The sequence below is a fragment of the Cyprinodon tularosa genome, unplaced genomic scaffold, assembly GCF_016077235.1.
Source record: "Cyprinodon tularosa strain WSP-4 unplaced genomic scaffold, ASM1607723v1 ctg1039, whole genome shotgun sequence".
NCBI classification, from domain to species: domain Eukaryota; kingdom Metazoa; phylum Chordata; class Actinopteri; order Cyprinodontiformes; family Cyprinodontidae; genus Cyprinodon; species Cyprinodon tularosa.
In genome coordinates, this window is record NW_024037826.1 from 77,143 (window position 1) to 97,185 (window position 20,043).

General features: G+C 37.5%; 1 protein-coding gene across 1 annotated transcript in view; it reads left to right on the forward strand.

Annotated features, from left to right (window-relative positions):
- The window catches only part of LOC119781548 (V-set and transmembrane domain-containing protein 2-like protein), a 68,301-nt gene that overhangs the window by 39,707 nt on the left and 8,551 nt on the right, over positions 1-20,043 (forward strand). Inside the window, exons 2-3 of the mRNA XM_038282054.1 lie at positions 17,588-17,757; positions 18,489-18,533. Of these exons, the coding sequence (XP_038137982.1) occupies positions 17,588-17,757; positions 18,489-18,533 (215 nt within the window). The remainder of the gene's footprint in view (positions 1-17,587; positions 17,758-18,488; positions 18,534-20,043) is intronic.

Sequence of the window (20,043 nt, forward strand, 5' to 3'; positions counted from 1 at the left end):
GGCCTGCCAGATACTGGTATCGGTATCGGAGCAAAACTAGATGAAATAGGAAATTTAATTTAGAATAACTACCAATCTTCCCACGAGTAATTCCAAAAAAGTAAAAAAAAAACTATCCACTGGAATTTGTTTCCAAGTTTGAAGACTTTTCGCTTCCCATCCAGGAAGCTTTTTCAATTCAAAATTTCAGAAATAGCGTTAAGTTCGAGGCTTTATAGAGAAGACCAAAAACAAAGCCTGTTTTGTCTTAGAAAACATGCAAACTGAACTGGACCTGGCCCCTCAACAATGGGCGGTCCTTTGAGTTCTTTGTTAGTCTGCAATACCCGATACTGGTCGATTCCTCTGGAAGGGGGGGTCGTTATGGGGAATTGTTGGCCTAGCTGAACAGGCCAGATGTTCTTCCCAAGCGTAAAAGTTTACTGTAGCTAAATTGCATAATACCCATAGAAATGGCTAAAATCTTTAGACCTCTCTTGATTTCTTAAGTGTCTTAAGTTAAGTTAAGAAATAAATCTTGGTTGGAAGTGTTTTAGTAATTCCTTCTTCCTTAAAATAGTGGCCTTCATAGATGGAGTTACTGTACTGTATGTGGCCATGATATTCACAGTTGATGTTTCAGTCTCTGAGATGACCGTTTACCAGATGACTGTGAGTTTAAACTATCCAACAGATCGTTGTTATTGTTGCTTTCATTTGTACTTGGAAGTCAGACCTCTGAGTTGGAAATTTCCACCTGAACGAAAGAAGGAATTCCTAGTAAATTGTTAAAAAGGACCCTACCAGACTTCTGCATTAATGGTGGATGCTACTCATATCAACTGTTTTAAAACTTTATTCATCTGACATTTGCTCAATCTTTGTGAAGATGCTTTAAAGCTGTGTAAATGCACAGAAAATACCACTTAGGCTATAGCGGTCATGAAAAGTGGAAAATAAAAGCGTCCATATGCCGGAAACTGGAACTCCATCATCTAGGAGATTACATCACTCCAACTTCCCAGTTCTGTGGTAAATTTTATTACATTTAACAAGATTTCTGACCTGCCTAAAGCTTTTTACCCTGGAGACACACCTACAGTTTATGTTCAAGTTAGACCTCCTTCTTTACCTCATTGGTTTAATGCTGCTCTCTCCAGTATCTGATGAGGATGAGTCAAATATAAATACAGCAAACAGTATATTGTTTCCTACTACTGGATGTATCTTCTAATCTATTTCGATCACATAATGTTAGCATTCCCAAAAGGGTCTCCTTCAGCTTAATTTTTTTAATGATTACCTTATGTTAAATATTTATGTTGTAGAACTTTACTTAATGGGATTTGTATAAGCCTGATATTACACTGTTATAAATATAACATCTGTCACGAACATGAAGGAGTCTTTATGAATGTTGATAACATTTGGTAAATTATTAAGACTTTTACTGCAAAGCTCACATGTTTTTTATGATAACCTGACATCTCCGGAGACAAACATTTAATTTCAATGAGAAGTTGAACATGAACAGAAAAATCATAATCATAAGTATATCTATCTCTAACTCTAATTATAAACCTTTAAAAAATTGTTGTAGTGTTTTGATTCACTTGAGGCAAGGAAAAAATCTAATTACAATGTTTAAATAGTCTCAATAAAAAGCTAAATAACATATGACAGTGTAATGTCATGTTAAAAGATTTATAATTAGACCCATTATGACATATTTAAGATGGGTTATTATTTCTTGGCTAATGTCGAGTAATTTGAGAAAATTCAAACAATATCAATTTTCCTTTAAATCTGTCATAATCTACCAAATGACATGTAGTGATAGCGGTAATCGATATTCATAAGGTCTCCATCATGTTTAATGTCAATACTATCTACACCCCTTTGAATTAAGGGATACATTTATATTTTTTATCTCTTTCACTGAAACGTCAGAATTTGCCTTCATCTTTAAATGTTGTGCAGTTTTACATGATTTTGACAATATAAAATCAGAAATTAAGATCTTGAGTAGGAAGCAGATCTGTTAGAACTTAAGTACCGTAGTCCTTTTTTATGAAATGCATTTTAACCCTTACCTGAGTAGTTTCTTATTTGGCCTACTTTATATGTGTAGTTGAATAAAACTATAATCAAGTTGTGCTAATCTTACATCATCTAAAAATTAATTAATCTAAAAATTCAGAACCAACTAACTGAGCTCCATTTCATTCGTTCATTGGCGAAAAGAGATTTGGGTGTTCCCAGCCATTCCATCAGGAAGCCTTCATTAATTCAGTCAAAAAAACAAAATGAAACTAAATCATTTGCTTTTATGCCACTAGGTTTCAATGATAATTTCAGGAGATTAAAACTTTGTATTTTAATTATCAGCGTTTTAATGACCACTAATTACGAACATTTCCAGTTTTTTTTTAAATCTATAAGAATGTTTGGAGTAAAAAAATACAATTTAATTAAGAAGCATTTCTAGTCAGAACACCCAAAGAAATGAAACAGTGATGCTGCTTGCTTAATTTAATTATTTTATGGTCAGATTACAGTTTCATGCATGGGAAAGTTAAATTGGGTTTAAAATAACAACAAGAGATGCTGAAACGACTAAATATGGGGAAATTATTTCAACATATTCTTGTCGCTTACTATGTAAAGATACATATTCTGATTCATATTATCTATCATGCTTTGCATTCCTAGTTTATGTTACTGTTTAATGCTCAGATTAACAATTAAAGTCATTTTTCATGCTTCCGTTAAATCCTAGGTTGCATGTGTTTGTATTCTGTGGCACTGCGAGGAAGTGTGTTATATGGATCGCCCTGCTGGGTGCTATTAAAGTTGAACTTTTTTACACTCAATATTGATCCTAATCCACTGCTCAGGTCTAAAATGTGACTTTTTACTAGAGTTCATTTGGTTGAATGTGGTAAATGTTTTCAATTCATACAAAGAGAAGTATAAAACTGCATATGTTTTAGTAAGATAACTCAGTTATGTCAACTGGTTCCACTGAAGTAGATTGTCTGCAACAAAAGTAAATAAAAGCCCATCTGTGAAATTTAATAACTTTAATATAGCTCAATAATTGATTCATTTAACCAAAGTAAAATGGCATTTAACCCTTTTTAGCATCCATAAAGTTTAACTTCATAGCAGTAAGTTCTAACAAACCTAAGCATTTTGTTTGCCATTACATTAAATACTATGTTAGAAGTAAATATATGAAACTCTTTACATTTAATCAACTAAGTTAGTGGAAGCAATTCAATGCAGTTTATTTATATAGTGCCAACTAACAACACATGTCATCTCAAGGCTCTTTACAGAGACAATTCTACCAGATCATACAGTCAAATTGATTCAAAGTTTTCTATCTAAGGAAAACCAATTGATTGCATCAACTCATTAACTGGAAGGCAATCCTTCACACTGAGCATGCTTGTAGTGACAGTGGAGAGGAAAAACTCCCTTATAACAGGAAGAAACCTCCAGCAGAACCAGGCTCAGTATTAGCGGCCATCTAATGAGGCTGACTGGGGTTCGAGGGCACTGAAACAGAGATACAGGAAGAAGCAGAGAATACAAAGGAAGCAGCTGACATAATTGTTGGTTAAGTAAATTCAACATGATTTTTTAAAACTTAGCTTTTATTTTATATGGAATTTTTTTGTGAGAAAAATAGAAATGTTTAATTGTCTGTTTAGATTTCCACAAACTTTGACAACAGTTGAGATGAATGATTATAGATATTTCTTTTTCACATTTTTGGATCTGTCTGTTGATTGTTGATCCCCCTATAAACTCATCTGCATTTATAGAGTTCTTGGTCACTAACCTGTAGACTTAGAAAACAGAGGTAAAAATACATCTTTTTTACTAATGCTTTAGCTGTGGAGTTGCTCCCAACCAGAAAGCAAACTGAATAGCAGAATGAACATAAATGAGTAGATAAAAAGATAATGGCAATCTTTGTTTATAATTTTCAATGGTATCAGCTCAATCTGATAATCTCCAATTATTAGAAAAGACTGATCTTCTTTCTCGACTTGTTGTGTTGAAGTGTTGATCATTTGTCTAGTTATGCATGTCCGGAAGGAGGTTGCATGTGTCAACTTTCCCTTAGGATTGAAACAAGTAATTAAACCTGGCTGGATGTTTTTTCAAAAACAACTCAGAGGATGGAAAAGGAAGCTGCTGAATTTCTTATTGGTTAAGCTGGAGGGTGTTTGCCAGCGGTGGTTTTGTCCTATAAACCAGTGAAGGATGTGCCGGGGAAGATTTGTGTTGCCATTTTATACTACACAAAAATGTAAGACTAACAAACCAGAAACATGTTTTAGTTATTAGAAGGAAACATTAATATGATTCACCTATAAAAGCATTTTTGTTAAAATAAACAATTACTAAAGGGTGAATATTGTGTTTTTATATAAAGTTCATGTTGTTCAGTATTCATTGGATCTCCTGCTGTTATTCTGATTTGCATTAGGTTAATCCCGAACTACTGTTTCCTTTTTTTTATTATTCCAATTGCCTTTTTTTTTTGCATCTTCTTTGCATAGGAATAATTGATATTGATGATGTATTAAAAATTTGTTTTGCAGAGTTTGTAACGTTGATGTGTAGAATCACAAAGAAAGACTTTTCCCTTGTGTTCTGATTCCACCCTCTGGCTATGGAAGCCATGTTCTCACTTAACCTTTTTTATCTGATTAGGAGGCAAAACATTGTTTGACCTGCTCTGTAGGGGAGCCTGGCCAGCAGCTGGGACTTTGGCCAAAACAGCAGAAAATTGTGCTTAAATAGAAACACTGGCAAAATGAAGGATAGTAAAGGTCTACAAAAAAGACACACCTGTTTACCTGCTAGAGCAGGTCATTGTTATTCAGCAAACTTTCCAAACAGCAGAGAACAGGAATATTAATTCTCTAAGTATTAAAATTACTAATGCTTTTTAAGCCAGATAAAACCCAGAGGCACCATTTGAAATGGAAAAAAAATGAAGTTAGTATTTATTAATAAAAGCTAAATTATTTTACATTAGAGATGCAACAACATTGCTTGTTCTGCAGTGATAGCCCCACCTGAAACTTATGTATGTATTAACATGATATGATGACATTTTGTAGTGTGGAAGTCATTACTGAGAGAAGAAGACTTGAAGTAAGCTGCTTCCATTTTCAGTAGGATGTTTTTTTTTTTTTAAACAAGAAAATCAGACGAAGCAGAAGTTATTTTAGATAAAACCTTATTTTCTATATGTTGGGGTTTAGCATTCAGGCTTTAAGAGAAAATAAAAGAACCAATAATGCTAAGCTATGTTATGGCAATCAGTAACATAAGATACTACAAACATTTGTCAGCAGTTTAAGGTCTTACCTTCTTTTAAAATTAAAGTACATCACTTTACTCATACACACATGTTCTGTAAATCATCTGTAAAACTTCTAACTCCATGCTGTGATTATTAAATTGGAAAATAGCATCAGATAAAATTGGTATTAGCAGATCAAAGCTAAAACCAAATAAGAAATAACCTGCAAAATTTGTATTATTAGATCATATCTCAGGTTCCTATCAAAATATATATCATAACTATCTGTTTTTCAGAAAATTGGGTTTAAATGGTTCACTCTGACAACTACAACAAAAGTCTTTTTTTAAACTAATAAATAGTTCTATAGTTCAATCACATTGGTACTCATTAAAACATTAGTTTTTGCTCCTGTGGATGTTATTATTTCTTCCTTTTATAGTAGAAAATCATGTTGATGGTTAAAACTGAAAAACATGAATATTTATGCAGAACGTTGCTGTGCAGTTCACACCACTGCTATTTATTTCGGTGTGTGTGCCTGTGTTTACATCAGTGTTGTTTGCTGGGGTTATGGGTGCAACTTGTTAGAACATCAAAGCCAAATGGAATATAAAACACTGGAGGCAATTAAAAAAGGATTTTTTTTTATAATAAGTTTTAAAGCTGCTATTTGCCATGGCATAGTAGACCTATTAGTTTGCTTTGTTTGCAGTTCGGATTTTTGTTATTCCGTTGTTGAAAAATCAGTGAACAATCGGTCTGAATAATAACTCTAATTGATATGTGGAGTCTGCTTATCTGTGTATGATTCTCCAAATTATTTCAGCAATTAGCATGCAGTTATTCTTATCAATTTTCATATAATCAGTTTTGCAGGGTCTTGTCTACTGAATCCAAGAACCTTATCCATAGTGGTGGTTGTGCACACCCTGGATGCACTCAAAAGGTCAATTTACAGATTCCTATCAACCTAACAGTCCTGTTTTGGGATATTATTCTCATGCATACATGCATCAGGAGAACATGCAAACTGCATGCAGAAATATCCTAACCTAGAATTTGAACCCAGGACCTTCTCTCTGCTGGGAAACAGTGCTACAAACCGCCCCAACCTTCCCCGTATGTGGTCACTGTTCATACGATTACAGTTAATTATAGAAATAAATCCTTACATTAAAAAAAATTTGTGGTATATTTAAAAAAATAAATGAATTAAAATGGCTTGCAAATTGCAGCATAGATGACGATATTAATGTTTGTAAAGCAAGATGGAGGAGACATCTGATTTAAGGTGAAGGCGCATTGCATACACCACAAAAATATTTAGGAGACTTTCAGAGCCAGATGTTGAGAAGATGTTCACAGTGTCTGTTCTCAATTCACGTTTCTGTATGGGAAATGGTTACATCACTGAAGTATGGCTACTTTACATATATAAGATTACTATACTAATAATAACTGAACTTTCTTGATCTCACACTGGATAAAACTCTGCATTTGACCCATCCCCTTTGGAAGCAGTGGGCTTCCATTGTGTGGTGCCTGGGGCGCAGTGTGGGGTTAAGGGTCTTGCTCAGGGAGCCAGAAGGGCATTCTGTGGGGATCGAACCAGGGACTTGCAACCTTCTCAGAGCACAAGCACACTGCTCTAACCACGAGGCCAACACTCTGCATAACCATTAATATTCCATCCTTAATATTTAAATTTACATGTAAAAACAGTGGCAAGATCTGAAATGTTTTCAAACATATTCATCCATCAATATAACCTGCTTACTTTCATTGCTATGGAGACCAACACCATCTGACTGCAGGCTACCACTTTGAAGCTGTGTGCCTCTGTTATTCTCTTCTTTACAGTTGTATCAGCGTCAGCGATTCCGGAAGAAAACGCGGCTTAACTGTTGATTGCATGAAAGGATGTTCATCCAACACTCCCAGCCCTGTGCAGTGGTTTACTGTAACCTTCAGATTTATTTGTTCGGGTGCAGTGAGGATAAATGTGACTCTAAAGGGGCTTTGTAGTGAGTTTGCTAAGAATCTATCTATATATATATATATATATATATATATATATATATATACATATATATATATATATATTTTTTTTTATCTTGATATAATTACTGCTCTATGTGGGTGCTCTGTTAGCTAAGATTGTACACTCTAGTTAACGATGAATCAATTACAAAATAATTTGACAAATATTTCAATAATCAATTAATCACAATTAATATGATTGATTGTTTCAGCCGTAGTACACACTATGATTATCTCCCATATGCATCAAAATATTGTGTCTGGAGAGACTCATAAGACCATGTCTTGGTGTGTGTTCATGCAGACAAAAACGGTATATAATATAATTTCAAAAAAAGTTTGTATTTCATTATCTTTTATTTAAACAGCTTTAGCTTCACTTTCGTTGAGATTAGAGTTATTTATTTGTCATAGTCTTACCAAAGGAAGAGCAGTGTTATTTTCATTCAAAATGATTGTGTTCAATGTGAAAACATAGGCTGCTGCATTCAGAGATAAAGCAAAAGCCAAAAATATTTCTTTAGCCTGTTAGCTAGCAACACCAAAATCCATCCATCCATCCGTCCATCCATGTTCTGACACACTTTACCCCATGTGGGGTGCTGGTGCCTATCTCCAGCTGTCTACAGGTGGCAGGCAGGGTAGACCCTGGACAGATCGCCAGTCCATCGCAGGCCAACACAGAGACAAACCCACACTCAGACCTAAGGAGAATATAGAGAAGCCAATTAACCTAACAGTCATGTTTTTGGACTGTGGGAGGAAGCCGGAGTACCCAGAGAGAACCCACGCATGCTCAGGGAGAACATGCAAACTCCATGCAGAAAACCCCCGGGAATCGAACCCGGAACTTTCTTACTGCAAGGCAGCAGTGCTATCCACTGCGCTGCTGACACCAAAATCACCAAAAATGCAAAAATGTTGAAGCATAAATTAAATGAGCTGCTGTTCTTTAACCCTTTGGAGGGTCTAGCCTGCCATATAAAAGCAGACAGTAGCCTAATTTTGGCAGGAAGAGGCTGAGGCTGCCACATTCATCCTGCAGACGTAAAAGGTTCCATCACAGACTTTTTCTTCTAAGCATTTCATAGAAGAATATTCACCAACAACAAAACAATAATGTACGTAAATGTTGTCATTTGAAACATCCGATTTCTTTCAACCATAAAAAATGTCCCAGTTTGACGTTTTTACACCACAGAGAACACGTGCCTTCTCTCTCCCTGAGCTTCTCTAAAGTTTGCTCTTGGCAGATCTCTTCTCTGAGTAGACCACAGAGTACCGGGGGTAAAATGAAAGTTCAAGTACGCCGAAGTATAACTATGCCACTTATCATGGCTGTAATTACCATATTTAGTTAAGAAAAGAAAAATGATCAGCGGCGCCCCCTTCAGCTATCTGCTGACTCACACATTGTCCTCCTCCTTCTCACCCCTCCTTATATCCTCACATGCAGTTTAATTTAATCCTTTTTTTATTCTTCCAATATATTAGTATCTCACAAACACACAAAGACTTCCTCTCATTAATACATTCTCATTACTTTAGTTTTTGGGAATTAATAGTTTTCTAAGTCATTGCAGAAGAACATAAAGACTCTCTGCTTCTGTCTCATTTGCTATTGTACTTTCTGTCTCTATTCCCCAGTCCTGATGTAGTAAATGAGTTAATACAGAGTCTGACTTGACCACCTAGCTGTGGTATGAGAGCAATGACACGCAAAGTTGCCCTGGAGCCTTTCACATGTTTATCTGGGGATGGCAATAATACTTAAGGCCAAGGAGCTCCCAAATCATTGCAGCCATTTTATAGCCTCAACATCGACTCTGTGAGTATTAGATATGGCTGTTAATAGGAGATACAGCAATTGAGGGCATTTGTTATAAGGGAATAAAAGGAATGTAGGGATTTGCAGAGCAGCCTCGGTTAATTAAATTACACATAATGTGTTGGGTATTCCTCAAATAGGGTTTCCTTTTATCCACTTCTTGAAGAAATCTTTGAAGCATTGAACTTTGGGATTAGAAGGGGAGCTAAGGAGCGGAAAGAGAAAGGCGGTGAAGCAGAACGTAATGTCTGCACTGTGGATTTTACAAAATGCTGGATGACAATCATCCCTAAATATGAACACTCTTTAAACATTTCTGTTTTGTACATTATAAAACATACTACGGTATATATATAGCGAATGTATAAATTTAAATTTTACTATATATATATTAGGGGTGGGTATTGCCAAAGAAGTCACGATTCGATTTGAATCACGATTCACAGGCCACGATGCGATTCTATCACAATGCATCACCATACTTGCATTATTGGGATGCATTGTAATATTTTCTCCTCCATGTTTTGTTTTTGAATGACTCGGCGCAGTATCCCTTGGCAGGAAATGCTTGTGACACAAGGCAGCGTGCGTCAACACATCCGCAGCGACATCTACTGGACTGGAAGTTGTATTACACTTGTTTTTGGCTGATGTTCACCAGCCATTCATGCAATTTTATTTATTCATTTTTTTAAATTAATAATCGATACTTGGCGCCAAGAATCGATGCAGTAGATCACAAAAATTAGAATCACGATGCATCATCATCACGATTATTTTGCACACCCCTAATATATATATATATATATATATATAGTAACATTTTTATTTATACATTTATTCAGCACACATCATCTTTTTTTTATTCAGAAGAATTATTAAGAAAAATGTAAACATTAGGGGCACAACATTAAATCTGCAAAGACGGACTAATCGTAGAGGTCATATTTTTATTGTTACTGCAGAGATCAACAGCTCGGTTAGAACAATCTAATAAGCACAAAGCAAATATTACAAGTCCTCTCCACAAAGAGGAAAGTTAAAGAGAATAAACAATTTTTGACAAATATCAAGAAGTCCTGCAAAAAGACACAAGAAACATGAGGAAGAAGTTACTCTTTTTATTCAATTCAATTCAGTTTATTTATATAGCGCAAATTTATAACACTTTACAGTTCATCAGATAATACAGTCAAATTGATTCAAAGTTTTCTATCTAAGGAAAACCAGTTGATTGCATCAAGTCATTAACTCTAATGCAATTGCTCACACTTAGCATGCTTGTAGCGAAAGTGGAGAGGAAAAACTCCCTTTTAACAGGAAGAAACCTCCAGCAGAGCCAGGCTCAGTGTGAGCGGCCATCTGCCGAGGCTGACTGGGGTTTAAGGAGACAGAGGCAGAGATACAAAAAGCAACTGTAAAAGGCGGCCCCGTCCAGGAAACACACAGCCAGGCAGACGAGCTCCGAGCCAGCTCCCATGTTAGAGGATGAAGAGAGCACATCCAGCCAGTCACAGTCAAAGAAACAGGACCACACTGGAAAACAGGCTGATCTCAAACATCTATAAACAAAATTGTTGATGGCAGCTGCACAGCCAATATTTCTCTCCAGGATGGTGTCACAGCCAAACATGAACAGACCAGATTAAGCTACTATGAGAAAATTCAGAGAGAGCAGAACGTTAGAGATTGAACTAAGACATTCTGCAGAGTGGGAGAATAGAGATAGAATGAAGCAGAATGATGAAAAAGGAGACCCTATGTCCTCCAGCAGTCTAAACCTATAGCAGCATAACTATAGAGATAGCTCAGGACAACCTGAGCCACTCTAACTATAAGCTTTATCAAAAAGGAAAGTTTTAAGCCTAGCCTTAAAGGTAGACAGGGTGTCTGCATCACGACTAAAACTGGTAGTTGGTTCCACAGGAGAGGAGCCTGATAACTAAAAGATCTGCCTCCCATTCTACTTTTAGAAATTCTAGGAACCACTAGTAAACCTGCAGATTTAGATCAAAGTGCTCTGTTAGGAACATAAGGAAAAATCAGATCTTTGATATAAGATGGAGATTGGCCATTTAAGGCTTTACATGTTAGAAGGAGGATTTTAAATTCTATTCTGGATTTAACAGGAAGCCAATGAAGAGAAGCCAGGATAGAGAGATATGATCTCTCTTTTTCATATCTAAATAAATATTATATAAATATTTTATCAGAACTCTGGCTGCAGCATTTTGGATCAACTGAAGGCTTTTAACTACAGTTTGTGGACCTCCTGAAGTAACAAATGCATTGACTAGTGTATGAAAGTATACATTTTTATATGAAAATTTAACTAATTAAAACAATAAAAAACAAAACATTAAAAAACAATGCAATATAAAAATGTCCAAAGGATTTTTCATATTTTAATGCGCTAAAAGTTGTATTGTGTTGATTAGCTAAGAGGGGAAGAGTCAGAATATCATTGCTGAGAACAATTTCAGAGGTTTTATGTCTGACCCAGCAGTTTGAATGCCTCAGCTTTGAATATTTTCGACAAAAGAGGGGCTGACTGCATTGTCTCTGGCTCTGTAATGTCAAATCAATACCTTGTGCGTTTCAGGTTTCTCAAATGAAAAATACAAGCAGTTCTAATCAATGTACAAGTGGTGGTGGGGTGGGGTGTATGACTGTAGGCTTGTACCGTTTCTGTAAGACAAGAGAGATCCATAATACAGGCTCACAGGGTGACATTAACCTATGACTCAGGAGGAAAATCATCCTTTCTTTAGGACAGAATTGACACCTTATAATCATTATTTAACAGAGTAAATCTAAGGGTTGGGGTTCATGTTGAGGGTAACAAAACCGACACAACTACCAAGAACATCACAACTGAGTTGTTCAATAAATAAAAACACAGACTAAGTGTTACTCTGCTGATTATGGTAAAGATTAAATTCTAAAAGATTCTAATAAGAAGAGTATCTTCTAGACTCTTAGCTGGGAGATACATATAAATTATAAAGAAACTGAGATAAATATGTTCGGGGCAAATGTTAGGAAAGCAGAGAAGTATTTCATATTGGCGCCCTTTTAATTAAGCTTTTTGAAGTCCTTTCACTAACTAATTAACTAATCACTAATGGATGCTTTTGATGAGACTGTAAAAAGTGATAAATTAGATCAGATACATTTAAAGCTAGAGTACGTTACTTTCAGCAACATCTAATGGTCAGACTGAGGTGACATTAACAGCTGCTCCACCCACCGCTTCTCCCAGCCATACGGAGGCCGTTATGGTATAAAATGGCTTCCATGACATCGATATCATCTTTCTTGTCAAGTGAAGACAAGGTTTGTTTACATATATATATCTATTTTTTTTTTAAATAGTATTTTATTAGTCTGTGTACAGATTTTTCACTGTATAGGCCTACCTTGGTGCAGTCACATTTGAGCGTGCACTAGTCTCTCTACAGCAGGGCATGTGAGCAGAGTAAGCGTGGAGCGAGCGGTGGAAGAAATATGGTGGAGAGCAGAGCAGTTTTCACTTCAAAGGCCGGAGCGAGGATTTCACTCCTTTCCAGTTCGCTCCGAGGCCACACGTCAGTTAAAAATCTTGGATTATAAAATTTTTAAAATAACATTTATTTGATTTTAATAAGATTTTTTTCAACATGTTTTTAATTGTAAAACAAGTGGGACAAAGTATCATAAAAAACATACACTAAATGGAGCCTAGGCAGAAGTTCAACTGAAGAAACTCATTGCTTTCCTACATCCACCTGTGACTCCACCCAATCAGCTTTGAACCACGCCTCCACGAAAGCCAATCGGCATCCGAAGTTCATCTTAAAAGGCCTCCGATCCGCACTTGTCTGCTCCTAGTGTGCAGGTGGTGGTTGCGCTGTGTGACTCCATTCAGATGACCCCGTTTCAACCTACGTCCAGCCCCAGCTTCACCTTCGTAGCTAAAACGTCATTACACCTGGTCTCTTACTGCATTCAGTTTCTAATCTCAACCAGTTTGGCAGAAGACCGCCATGTTGAGCCTGGTTCTGCCAGAGGTTTCTTCCCGACAGGGAGTTTTTCCTCTCCACTGTCCCTTCATGCTTGCTCATCATGGACAGGTTCTATCAACCCGTGTTATCCAATCTGGACTTTCATCTTCCAGGCTCCTGAGTGAAGCTCTAGTATCAGCTCACACAATCCACTGGATCTCCCCATAAAGCTCAGCATACTGTCTTGCTAACCAGCAGTCTACAGACTGACCAACTTCATCTATCTCCACTCCACCACCAGTTTCAGGCCTGAGGTGAAACAGCCCTATTCTTATACTCCTGTTCATACATATCTATCCAAATGCAGTGCTATGTTTCCTGCCGAGGTCTGAGCACCAAGGACAAAGTAATTGTGTCAATGAATTTCTTTTAATTGTCTTTTCTCTCAGTGTGAGTTTTTCAGATTGAACTATAGTTAACAATACAGAGTGGCTTCACATAAAGTGATCGTTGTGGTAAGAGCCTGTTCTTGAAAACGGATAGCATACATGCATTATACGCTATTATCTCATTTGTAATGGGATGCGAAGTGACCTCTTTTAATGTCGTCTTGTGAAATTGATAAATAATTAAATAGGAAACGCGGGGCAACATGAATGGAGCGAGGTGTTACGTTCATAGCTGGGAAACAGTGCGATAATTTAACAGCCAGTAAAATAAGGCACTGCACGTGTATCGGTCACATCATTAAATCAAACGCCGTGTGTCCCAGGGCCCTGGCATGATTACATGAAGAAAAATGTCAGAAACTGCTTTCTACTGAAATTTTGAGCGAGAGTGGAGCGATTTCGCTGGAGAGCGCAGAGCGGATTTTGAGCGGAGAGTCCTGGCGCAATTTTTAGCAGCGGAGTGAATTAGCAAACCCCCTGAGCGGAGAGCGGCGATTGCACGGCGCTCCGCTCTATTCACATGCTCTGCTCTACAGTCACTAGTTTTTTAGCTTTGGGCTGCCGTTGCACAAAGATGTCTGCCTCTATAGAGACCTGCTCTTATGTAATTATAGGTAACAATTTCTAAGGGAACAAAAACATAAAGATTTAGACTTGTAGTTCGTGGATGATAATAAATAACATATTTATGAATGTCAGCTCTGCAAAGCAGATCATATGCCCCCATGCACTAAACTAAAACGTTATGATGCAGAGTCAAAGGCAGTTCAAAGTAAATGTTAAAAGAAGTCTAGTTTGGACCATTATATGAAATAAAGAAGTTGGCCTTTGGGCTTCAAAAGATGCTTCTACCTTTTGTTCCTTTTAAAGCATCCGTATAGGACAGTTGATAACCTTTTATTATAAAACTTGCTTCACACAAGTTCTTAGAGCTTAGAGTAGAAGAACAATTAACATTTTGGAGCAGAGTGCTATGGTTACCTCGCTGCCATCAGATGTGGAGTGAGCCTCAACCACTTTGAGTGAGCTGACATTTGATGCTGGACTCAGCGCTGATTGCAGCCTGCCCTTTCTCCACTGTGCGAAACCTTTCAAGTCTGAAAGGGTAGCCTGCCAACCTTCACTCAAATCATTTTCCATTTTACTTTCTAATATTTTTGTGACATATGGTAGTTAACATATCTCTCCTAGCGGCTTTATATTCACATTTATTCCAACCTAATTTAAAGGTAAATGATAAAATGATCTTACTTATATACATTTACTTTTATATTATTATTTTTTTTTTTTCTCCCTATTTTTGTCTGGTTTGCTTAACTTCTCAGCTTTGTTATCTGCAAAATATTTGAAAATAATGTTCAGAACAATGTTGGTGCATTAAGGGCCCCATAACTGTATTAATGATGAGAGTCTCATGATTTTAGTATGATTCAGCCTCTCGCACAGTCTGCAACTAAGGTATTAAGTAATTATTTTTTGTTATTTCTAATCATTCTTTTAACAAATAATCATAAATGCACCAGTAAGTTATATAGAAGTCTTATTAGTATATGGTCTGGTTAATCATAATTAATGTTTTTTTTTTTTTTTTTATGAGGTTTATTATGTTTTGCAGAATTGGCCCCGATAGTTAGTGCACTCTTACACACTAATAGGTACCAATTAAAAAACTGTACTCTAAATAGGGTTCAGGCTTAATGGCTGGATATAAATAATGACTTTCTAGTCTCAAGTGAAGAAAGACTAGAATATATTACACCAAGGAGATTAATTAAAATACTGATATGCATATTTGTATCATATGCATCAACCTTTTCTTTTCTTTTTTTGTTTTGTAATTCTCCATTTACTTTGAAAACCTGAAAATCCTGGTGATGCTCTTTGAAATAGAATTAATTCTCAAATTTTAACATTTCACTGTGTTGTTTTATGATGCTAAAAAACAGATACAAATATTTAGATTAAAGTATTTGGTAAGTGTAAGAATTGTGTTATATTGCTTTATGAAATATCCTTATATACACTAAATGAATTGATGGACTTACTGTCATGTTTTTTTAATAAACTTTATATCTCTTTTACATCTACGTATACACAGGTCCACTCTTGTCATGTATCATGTTTCGCATTTAGATGTCTTTTACGCAGATAACTCTAGACATTTCACCTACATCAAGAAACCAGTCTGTTAAAGGGATAGTTCGGTATTTTTGACATGAATCTGTATGGCATCCCGATCACCAGCGGCATGCAATCACACTGACTTACCCCTGGCAGCGTCCTGTGAGCAGAGTTATCGTCCAGTTTTGGTCAAGCCGAAAGTAGTCCTGCAGGTTTTTAGGTACAGCGAAATAAAACGTTTCTCTTCCCAAAACATTATGTGTCCAAAAGAGTGATATTTTCGCATCCCAAAAACATTGTAGTGGAAAAAGTCACACGTCGTTATCAATTGGTCCTATTTTCTCTCTGTTCGTATCAGTGCGCGCCGTCATTCAGACAGCGAGCCCAACAACAGCCATGTCTCCTTCCGCGGCGGAGGGAGACATGGCTGTTGTTGGGCTCGCTGTCTGAATGACGGCGCGCACTGATACGAACAGAGAGAAAATAGGACCAATTGATAACGACGTGTGACTTTTTCCACTACAATGTTTTTGGGATGCGAAAATATCACTCTTTTGGACACATAATGTTTTGGGAAGAGAAAAGTTTTATTTCGCTGTTCCTAAAAACCTGCAGGACTACTTTCGGCTTGACCAAAACTGGACGATAACTCTGCTCACAGGACGCTGCCAGGGGTAAGTCAGTGTGATTGCATGCCGCTGGTGATCGGGATGCCATACAGATTCATGTCAAAAATACCGAACTATCCCTTTAAGCCCCAGCTCTGCCACAAGTTATTCAGGGATTATTGATAAGGGGTTCAGTAAAACAGAGATTCCCTTTAATCCAACATTGGTCCCATCAAGATGAACCTATATTTATCAACCCCTTCCATCGATATATAAATCACAATACTTGCAATAAAAGGGACAACTGTAGACATTATGAACATACAGATTGAAGTAATAAAAGTACACTGTAATACTAATACAAGATAAATTCAAAAGGCACAAAACCAAATAAATAAATAAATAGGTAATTAACTAAATAAATAAATAGAGGTATCAAGGTTACAGCATACATTTAGTCATAGTTCTCCACTTTGTTTCAAAGGCCTCCATCTTGAGTTGTAGTCTTGATGTTGTATTTTTTTCCATAATATAGACTTTTCTAATTCTCACCACTGTGTAATGCTGGGAGGTTGTGGTTTTAACCAGGCATGTATTATGCACTTCTTCGGAGTCAGAAGCAGAACTATGATCAAATATTTAATGTCTTTATCAATCATGTCCAAGGGGATTATTCCTAAAATATATACAGATACCTCCAGATCTAAGTGAACGCCTAAAATACCCTTTATCTCTGTTTGCACATTTTTCCAAAACTCTGCCACCCTCGGGCAATCCCAAATATGTGAGTAAAATCCCCCACCTTTCCACAATCTCTCCAACAAAGCCGAGATGTTTTACCATATTTAGATGTTATAACTGGAGTTGACCAGAGCTGTTAGTGTCATGTTTATAATGTAAAACGTAATACATTTCTAAACGTACCTATTGCAGCATAAAGTCTTCCACTTTTAAAGTAGAGTCAGATTTATTTGGATTGCATTAACGACTTATTGTTTTTTTGTGAAATAAAAAGAAGCAACTTTTCCTGCAACAACAATAACCTGATTAAACCGGGTGCAAGATGTACTGATTAATTACAAAAGTCATTTTGTCTTAGTTTAACTGATCCAGTTCAATGGCTGTAGAAGCAAATCTACCAAACCTTTTAATTTTCAAATTTACATAAAAGCCAACAATAACAAACTCCCTAAAAAAACTAAAATCTATTGCTATTCATAAAACGTGTCTATTCTTTGTCTTTTCAGCCATGTTTACTGAGGTTCCCCATGATATGACTGCCCAGAGAGGTCAGGATGTGGAGATGGCCTGTTCCTTCAGAGGAGCAGGGACACCATCCTATTCTCTGGAGATTCAGTGGTGGTACATCAGGAACCATTTGGATGGAACGGACCGCCAACCCTGGACAACTAACGAGGTATTTTTGCAGGAACTGGACTAAAACATCCTGTTCCTTAGTTCAGTGGATGGTAGAATATCCAATGGTGGCTTTAGATGTGATTTACAAGGGGGACAGGATGGGACAATTTTTTTTTCTTTTTACATGGGATCACAGAACAAAACAAACAATTTGAGCAGGTAAATTATATGATCTACCAAAACAAGGAGTATTTGTACTGTTAAAAATAAAATAATTAATTGTTAGAACTTAATTAACTTATATGAAATAAGTTAATAAGAGTTTTTGTTTATTATTTAACACTTAATCATTTAAAATTGGCAAATTGTCTAACTCGCCTCCTCAAATCAAGGGCATAATATAGTCATTTCAATTGACTTATATTTTAATTTTTTCAATGTTTGTTTTACAGCACAGGGGCCATAACAAAAGGAACTGATCTGCTGTGGTACGGGCCCCTGTCGGTCCCTGTCTAGAACAGTCTGCTAGAAAAAAGGTTATTCTAGCCCAGATTAATGTCCTGAGTGTGCAAAAAAAAAATCATTAAAGATTTACAAAAACTATAAATCAATCACAGAATTCTGATTCCTGCATCTCTCAGAACATCCATGTGATATATACAGAACTATTAGTCTTGTCTTCCAGTTTATAATATTGAAATATGTTTTGTAATCACAGTTAAACTGTAAAATGTAAGTATTCGGTCTAAATGATTTCTTACTTGCTTCTGTGTTTCCTATTTTTTAAAGGTGGCTCCTGTGGAGGAAACGCCAAAGGATGCTACAAAGATAAGTGTGAGTTAGCGCTCCATTTGATGGTTTATACCTGGAAGGTCGTTATTTTCGTCTTCGTATTACATGAGATATCTATATGGGTTAAAAGGAGATGCAGCAGGAAACGGTTCTAACAGTTTTTGCTTTGGAAGATCCACATTAACACTCGTCTCATCCTTGATTGGTTTGTAGTACTGTAACAGCCGGAGAGCTGGCATCGCTGCTGCACGTAGGTGGTTAACTGTCCTCCTCAAGCGGGTGAGGCTTGCATCCTCTCCAGAAAAAAACAAAAAAACAAAAGCCCTTCTTATCTTTTTTTTTTTTTTTTTTTTACAGTGTCCTGTCTGGCAAGGTGGCAATAAGAATAATTGTCTTAATGCCAAAAGGAGCCCCACAGATTTTACTTTCACAAGTGTAGCGGTATGGCAATTGCCATACCGCTACACTTGTTTCATGTATATAAATTGCTTTATTATAATTATGCAGGGAGTTTTACAGTTCATATGGACACTGCAATGTAAGTAGAGCAGAAAAACAGAAGAAGAAGAAGGAAAAAGAAAAAGAAAAAAAAGGACAAAAGATGAAAGAAAGAGGAGATAGGAAGGAGGCAATGACAAAACATTTTCAGTCTGCTTCATCACCTGCAATGAGATGAAAAAAAAGAACAGCACAACCAAAAGACACGGTACGAGATATACAATAAAGCAACACCTTTAAACTATCGCTAAAGTAATATTATTATGTCTGACATGTACTCTGTGTTACCTGAAGATATGAATGTGGGGTTTCTGTTTGGAAGTGAATCTCTAAGTACCTGAAGCCTAGCACCTGTAGTTGTTTGTGAGGGTGAACTTGTGCATGTAAAGTTTTAACCATAGAAAAAATGCTCAATAGTGGTTGTGGAGAGCCGGAGAGGCGCACCCCCCAGAGCACTGAGTCCAGCGCCGGGAGACCCAAAGCCCCAGGCGCCCAAAGGGACCCCAGAAGCGAAGGCACCAAGGCGGGGCCAGCCCCGGAAATCAGACTCCCACCGAGGGAGGAGGAGAGACAGCCACGAAGAAGCCCCCCAGCCACCGCCATGCCGGCGCCCCGGGGAGCCGCGGGGACGAGTCCACCCCGAAGTAGGGCCGGGCACCGAACACCAGCCCCCCCACGGCGCCGACCGAAACGCCCCAGCCCCACAGAGCACCGAAACACGCCCCGCCCCCCGGCACCAAGCCCCGGCGACCGGCCGCAACACCCACCGCGACCGCACCACCCAGGAAAAACACTCAGGCGGCCCAGCCCGCGGCCGAGGCCCACGTGTATCCGCCGCGAACCGGCCGCGAGCGCCACGGGACCCCCCAAAACGCCCCCCCGGCCAAAAGCGCAGCCCCACCCCACCAAGACCGATGCCAACAGCGCGCAACGAAACACACCGCGCACAGATTCAGCCCGAGAGCAGAAAAGCCACCCGGCGCAAAACCGCAAGAAGAGCAGACCGCAGCCGGCGCAACCACCCCCCCCCCCAGCAGCCCGAGGGGCAGCACAA